The sequence below is a fragment of the Colobus angolensis genome, unplaced genomic scaffold, assembly GCF_000951035.1.
Source record: "Colobus angolensis palliatus isolate OR3802 unplaced genomic scaffold, Cang.pa_1.0 Scaffold204, whole genome shotgun sequence".
Classification (NCBI taxonomy): domain Eukaryota; kingdom Metazoa; phylum Chordata; class Mammalia; order Primates; family Cercopithecidae; genus Colobus; species Colobus angolensis.
The window spans coordinates 3,613,008-3,619,683 of record NW_012115200.1 but is presented as its reverse complement, the minus strand read 5'-3'; the positions used below and the strand labels follow the sequence as shown (position 1 = coordinate 3,619,683).

At 50.0% G+C, this 6,676-nt stretch overlaps 2 protein-coding genes across 3 annotated transcripts in view; one reads left to right on the top strand and one right to left on the bottom strand.

Annotated features, from left to right (window-relative positions):
* LRRC27 (leucine rich repeat containing 27) overlaps positions 1–1,069 on the bottom strand; it is a 45,930-nt gene extending 44,861 nt beyond the window's left edge. For both annotated transcript variants that reach the window (XM_011941965.1, XM_011941966.1), the window contains exon 1: positions 812–1,069. In XM_011941965.1, the coding sequence (XP_011797355.1) occupies positions 812–1,021 (210 nt within the window). In that variant the 5' untranslated portion in view covers positions 1,022–1,069. The remainder of the gene's footprint in view (positions 1–811) is intronic.
* Positions 1,070–2,642: 1,573 nt separating this feature from the next.
* STK32C (serine/threonine kinase 32C) overlaps positions 2,643–6,676 on the top strand; it is a 125,990-nt gene continuing 121,956 nt past the window's right edge. Inside the window, exon 1 of the mRNA XM_011941963.1 lies at positions 2,643–2,949. Within this exon, the coding sequence (XP_011797353.1) occupies position 2,949 (1 nt within the window). The 5' untranslated portion in view covers positions 2,643–2,948. The remainder of the gene's footprint in view (positions 2,950–6,676) is intronic.

The window sequence follows — 6,676 nt, the reverse complement described above, 5'->3', positions numbered from 1 at the left end:
AATCTGGCCAGGTGCGGTGGCTTACACCTGTAATTCCAGCACTTTGGGAGGCTGAGACAGGCAGATCACCTGATCTCAGGTGTTCAAGACCATCCTGGGCAACATGGTGAAACCCCATCTCTACTAAAAATACAAAAAGAAAGTCAATCAATATCATAACCGTGTTCCAGACACTGAACTTTCACGTTATTCATTTTTACAATAAATGATGTGAAAATATGATCGTTCCCACATTCCAGATTAAACCAAATGAGGTTTAAGGAAATTCTGTGAGTCCCAGCAGGGACAGGTGCTGCAGGGGGAACCCTCAACTGTCCAACATCAAAGCTGTGCCCTCACAGAAGCTTTCTCTAGAAATCACAGGGACAAGACAGCATCTACTGCGGACCGACCCGGAGAAGGGCCGGGCACGAAGTAAAACCAGTAAAACCAGTGCGACATGAGCAAAACCATGGGTGAGAACAAAGTTTTTAACTGTTCATGTTGCCTGATTTTCTTTAAGGTTTTGTGTTTTAATTAAGAGATCAAGGGTGTTTGGCAGTAGTTACTACCACAGGTTTTGAGAGGTGAACTGCAAGGAAGAGAACAGACGCCTTCATCTAAATAGATGCACTATTTCCATGGGTTGGTCCCCATCATGAATTTCCCATTTTGTATGAAAGTATGAGTTAACCTTTCCTCTATTTCATTTTAGAATTCATCACTTCCAAAGAGAAAGAATCCTACAAATAAAGCTCGGGGTAGATTCCCATTTCTGCCTCCCAACGTAAGGGACCTGTGGGCACACAGCCAGAGGAGCAGCCCCACTTACTTGAAGGCTGGGGATTCTAAAGACCTCCTCCAAATGGCAGAGACCACTTTCACTCAAGTCTAAAATCGGTGAGGAGGAAAAGATGATGCCTCCAACACACTTGTGAACATCTTTGGAGGGGGTGGCAGGCAAGCTCCTAGTCTGACCAGCACCCTCCTGCAGATCAGCAGCAGCCACAGAGGGAACTGTGTAGCAGCCGCTTCCCTCCATCCGTTCTCTTCCAGGGACAGCAGCTCATCCTCCTTGGTCTGGAGTCACAGGAGACACAGGAAGGGAAGATGTAGAAACAACTAATTATACTGAGCATAATTACAGAGTAGCTGTGTGGCAGATCTGTATGTATACTCTGTATATATACAGAGTAGCTGTGTGGCAAATCTACAGTAATGTAACTTGCTTTAAAAGCTATCATTTTTCATAAGCAGTAGCAAAAATTTGACTTTTAAACATGTAAAAAAAAAAAAAAGGAATACAAAGAGGTTCAGATTAAAATTCTCTGCTTTCACTTTGTACAATGGAGTTCCAAGATTTAACTCCTGGAAAACGCAAAGGCGCACAATAAATAGGAATGATCATTTTAGGGATATAAACAGATCAGAACACTTCAAAGCCTGTAAACCAACTGTAACGCTTCCATGAAATGATTGGGGGGGGGGAGTTTGCACTGTTTCTTACCTCTGGTGTGGTTCTGTGCCTTTTGAAATATGTTTTTCGTTCCTTGAGGCCAGGAAGCCTGTCTTTTGTTTACCATTTTGGCCCAGTGACCAGAACTAAGTCTGGCTAACACCCAGTTAAGCAACGGGGAAAAAACCTGTTAAATTAAGAATCTTGAATTTTCGTTGTCCAGCAACACTTTTACTCAGAAGTATTGTTCACCAAAACCTCATTAAGCGAGGCACACTTACACTTGCAATTTCCAAACAATTTATTCGGCAATAAGAATCAACGTTGGAATGCACCAGTTCGTCTAATTCAAATCACTCAACAGCCCAATGATTGGCATATGTGTGTGTACTTCATTCCCGTTTTAGGGAGAAGGAGGCTGAGGTGTAGATCAGTTAGGGAACTGCTGCAGGGGCGCAGTTAATTGGGGGGTAGCGGCGACACTGGGACCCAGCAGGGTTCGACCCCAGACGGCCTGCATTCCATGGAAGCCTGCGGGATTTTTCACTGTCAGTTCACTTGTTTTCTCCGAATCACGGAACTTAAAACAGAGGAGGGGAGGCTTCAAACCTCAGAACAGGGAAAATATCTTAAAACCAGAAGTGAAACGACAGCCTGGACTTACACAGCGCCCAGGCAGCGCCGGCTCAGTGGGGTTTCCGAGGCTGCCTTCAAGGGATCCCCACGCACGCCCACCCCCGCTCCCTGCCTCGGTTTCCCCATCCGGGCGAGGCTGAGTTGGATCCGACACTCTGGGCCTCACATTCCAGGCCTGAGGAGTGTAGCGTTTACCGTCAGCATCGGGGCTGGAGCTACGCCACAGAGCACGAGGGGCTGCGGCACCACCTTCCTGCCACCGCCCGCCTCGAGGGCCCAGCGAGCTGGCGGTGCCCGCCCGTCTCACCTGCCGCGCCCCGGCCCACTGGAGCGCTGGCGAGTCCCGCCGCTGAGAGCTGCAGCCCGACAATGGAGGCCACCCAGACAACGCGGTCGCCATGGAGACGCCGGTACTGAAGCTCGCAGGCGCCAACCCGCGCGTGGGTACGGGTGTGGTGCGCCTGCGCGCGGGTTGTGGTGCGCCTGCGCACGCACGCGAGCAACGGCAGCATCCATTTTTCCGCGCCAGCTGCCGCGGAGGGGCGGTGACCAACGGGCAAGTAGAGACCCTGGGTGTTTGGAGGGGCGTGCGGCCTCGCGCAGAGGGGAAGGAAGACAGCGGGATGCTGAGTGCTGTCTGGGGAGCCGGAGGGCCCGGGGCGGGCGGGGCTGCTCGAGGACAGCCGAGCAGAAAAGCACTGGTGCTGAGGCACCACCTTTGGAGCCGCCCTCGCCGCTTGCTCTTCCCGCCGGGCTCACTCCTCGCTTCTCTCCTGGGGCTTCCTGGAGTCACTTCCCACGTGAGCTGCTTGTCCACAAATCTTGCCTCAGGGCTTGCTCCCAGGGGAACGCAGACTCAGACCGTCCTCCTTGGAGAAGTGAGGCTCCTCTGCTGAGTCTCCTGCCGTGGACGGAGGAGTGAGGGGGGCGAGGAAACGCAGTGAGTGTCCTGAGGAAGGGTTTTGAGAATTTGTGAGAAGATGAAATGACACGGGCGGAAGGGGAGGTGCTCCGTGGTCATGTGGAACCCTGGAGCCCCATGCACCTTCATTCCTGGATCCAACTGTTAATGAAAAGCAGCACCCTCCATCCCGCCCAGAAACACTCTTGAAACCCGGACAGTTTAGGTAGAGCCAGCCATAATTTCTTTTTTTTTTTTTTTTGACATGGAGTCTTGCTCTGTCTCCCAGGCTGGAGTGCAGTGGCGTGATCTTGGCTCACTGCAACCTCCGCCTCCCAGGTTCAAGCAATTCTCCTGCCTCAGCCTCCCCAGTAGCTGGGACTACAGGTGCGCGCCACCACGTGCAGCTAATTTTTGTATTTTTATTAGAGACGAGGTTTCACCATGTTGACGAGGCTGGTCTTGATCTCCTGACCTCGTGATCCGCCCGCCTCAGCCTCCCAGAGTGCTGGGATTACAGGCGTCAGCCACGCGGCGGCCGGCGTGATTTCACTTTTTTAAGGAAACAACATATATGGAGAAACGACTACCCACTTAAGGGAGTTACATTTTATTTTTGTGAAGAGATCACAATAAGAAATGTTTTCAGGCCGGACACGATGGCTCATGCCTGTAATCTCAGCACTTTGGGAGGCCACGGTGGGAGGATCGCTTGTGGCCAGGAGTTTGTGACCAGACTGGGCAACCCAGTCTCTACAAAAATTAAAAAATAATAATAATAAATGCTAGGTGTGGTGGCACACACCTGTAGTTCCAGCTGTGCGGGAGGCTGAGGCAAGAGGATCGCTTGAACCTAGGATTTTGAGGCTGCAGTGAGCTATGATTGTGCCACTGAATGTCAGCCTGGGTGACAGAGCGAGACCCTGTCTCAAAAAAAAAGTTTTCGTACGTTCCCAACTATCGTACCAGTCAGGAAGCTGAAGGTACAACCAGTACCTTCCTAGGAGCGTGGGGAGGCCAACCTCCCGGGCAGAGCAAGGAGAGAATGGGGAGTGGCATGGGTGGTGCCATGAGCAGCAACGAAAGGGATGGAAGATTTCAGCACAATGCTGTTTCTAACAAGGTTCAGCATTCCAGTATCTCTTTTCACAAATAAAACGTTTACTAACAATTTGAGCCTGTTCCCTCTTGTTATTGTTGCCTCAGGTTTTTGTTTCACATTTTTCATGCTAAATTAATTTTTGTAGTCAGTAGTTAATTGTACGAGCATGTTTTGCCCTTTTCTGTTCTCAGTTTTTACCCAGCCAGATTGCATCCATTGGTAGCGTTTTGGCAAGCATTCTTGGGTGAGCCTCCCAATGTAGGAACGAATGAAGTGTTCATTTTGATCTGATTATTAAGTGGCTATGAAGCTGGTGCAGCGTATGGTGGTTTTAGGACCTTCCTCTGGGGCAGCAACTGCTGCTACCCTGACGAGAAGTTTGCTGCCCGTGGCATTGCCACTTCCATGAAGGAAATCTGTCTTCTCTTTTCATGTCTTTGTTCTGAAATTCTGCTGTGGTATTTCTGAGTGTGGGTTGGTTTGGCTCTGCTGTCTGGTGCTGGCCGTGTCTTCTCACCTGAGATAGCAAGGTTCTCGGCCATCTGTCCTCCCGTGGCACCTCTGCACCCTGACGGAATTCTTGTTCTGGGATCTCCTAAAAGGGAGTAGGTTGCACCCACTCAGTGTCTTCTCCATCTCTCAAACTGCGCTTCCCAATGTTGGCGTCTGTGTTCTGGGTTTACGATCTTCCAGTTTACTAGCTCTCTCTCCGTCCAGTTAGTTTGTTTCATCGATTGAGTTTTTAAATGAAACCGCATTGGTCTGTATTTCTGATTTTCTTTTTTGTGTCCGTTCTTATTTCTTCCAGTTTTTGTTTTATAATGTTTTTAATGTTCATTGCTGTTTTCTTTCTTTATCTACCATGAGAATCCTAAGCACATCTATTTATTTATTTTATTTATGTTTTGAGATAGGGTCTCAGTCTGTCACCCAGGCTGGAGTGCAGTGGTGTGATCTTGGCTCACTGCAGCCTTTGCCTCCCAGATTCAAGCAATCCTCCCACCTCAATCCCTCAAGTAGCTGAGACTACAGGCATGTGCCGCCATGCTGGGATAATTTTTGTATTTTTTGTAGAGACGGGGTTTTACCATGTTGCCCAGGCTGGTCTCGAACTCCTGAGCTCAAGCCGTCCACCCGCCTCGGCCTCCCAAAGTGCTAGGATTACAGGCATGAGCCAGTGCCAGGCCTGAACCGCTGCCTGGCCAAGACACACTTATTTTAAACTGGGCTCTATTGTTTTCTGGGCTGAATTTACCAGTTGATGCCTGATACCGTTACCTGTCTTCTTGGAGTCCTGTGTTTTGAAATCTAGGCTTGCAGGCTTCTGCAGAGGGGGTTGTGTTCTGTTTCCCTGGGTGTTCACTGTGTCATGCTCTGGCTGGAGCCTCCGTCCGGCCTTTCGGGGTCATGCTTGGGTGCTTGCCTGGCCTTGCCGTTGGGAGCTGTAGATCAGTCCTGGAGCCAGCAAGAGGCTGGGCCGAGGGCTGTCCTCGTCTCCATCCCCAGATAGCGCTGCAGAAGCCGTATGTTTTTCCACATTCCTTTCATGGAAGTGAAACTGCCTTAGAAAATTACAGCTGAGGAAATTATGATAGTGAAAGAGATCAGACCTAACCGACTCCATCTTGCTTCTAACTTTTAAGCTGTCCTTGTTCATTCCTGGGCGTAGGCCAAACTAACATTGGGGAAGGAACTCTGAAACAAAATGGGTAACAGCCCTTTCCCGAAAGTACCCCCTTCTTGCCCGGGGACCAGTTTGTCTTTGCAGGACCAACAAATTAGCTACAATATTAGAAATTACAGGTTAGGGGTCCTGCGCCTCTGGCTCCAAGAGTCTAAACCTCCCCAAATTGCTCCTGGGTATAACATCATTATTGTAAAACCCTAGATCAGAGCTTGAGATACTTTGCAAACCCAGCACTCCATAGATCAGCTGACACCACCCAGACCCGTAATCTGGCTCCACCGGTTCTGGCACCCACCCGGGAGTAGAAAACAGCAAGGCAACCTCACTTCGACCCCCTATGATTCCAGCTCCAACCTGACCAGTCAGCACTCCACATGTCCCAAAGCCCCACCCTCCGAATTAGCTTTAAAAACTGATCCCAGAATGTGCAGGGAGACTGATTGAGTAATAGTAAAACTGCAGTCTCCTGCACAGCCGGCTCTGCATGAATGACTCTTTCTCCATTGCAATTCCCCTGTCTTGATAAATCGGCTCTGTCTAGGCAGCAGGCAAGGTGAACCCATAGGGCAGTTGCAGAGGCAAGAGACTGACTCCAGCCCTGGTTTTCAGCAATGCTCCTGGCTGTTCTCCACTGCTCTCAGGCACTTTCTGCCCCTCACTCTTCAGGGACAGCCTTCCCAAGCACCTTTCCCTCTTTCTGGGACCAGAGCCCCCACAGGCCCAAAGTCTGGGTCCTGTGAGCTGCTGTGTGCTTCTGATTCATTTTTGGTCTATGAACTGTTGTTGGTTTTTAAATTTGTCTTTTAAAAATTATCTGTCATAGGCCGGGTGCGGTGGCTCAAGCCTGTAATCCCAGCACTTTGGGAGGCCAAGACGGGCGGATCACGAGGTCAGGAGATCGAGACCATCCTGGCT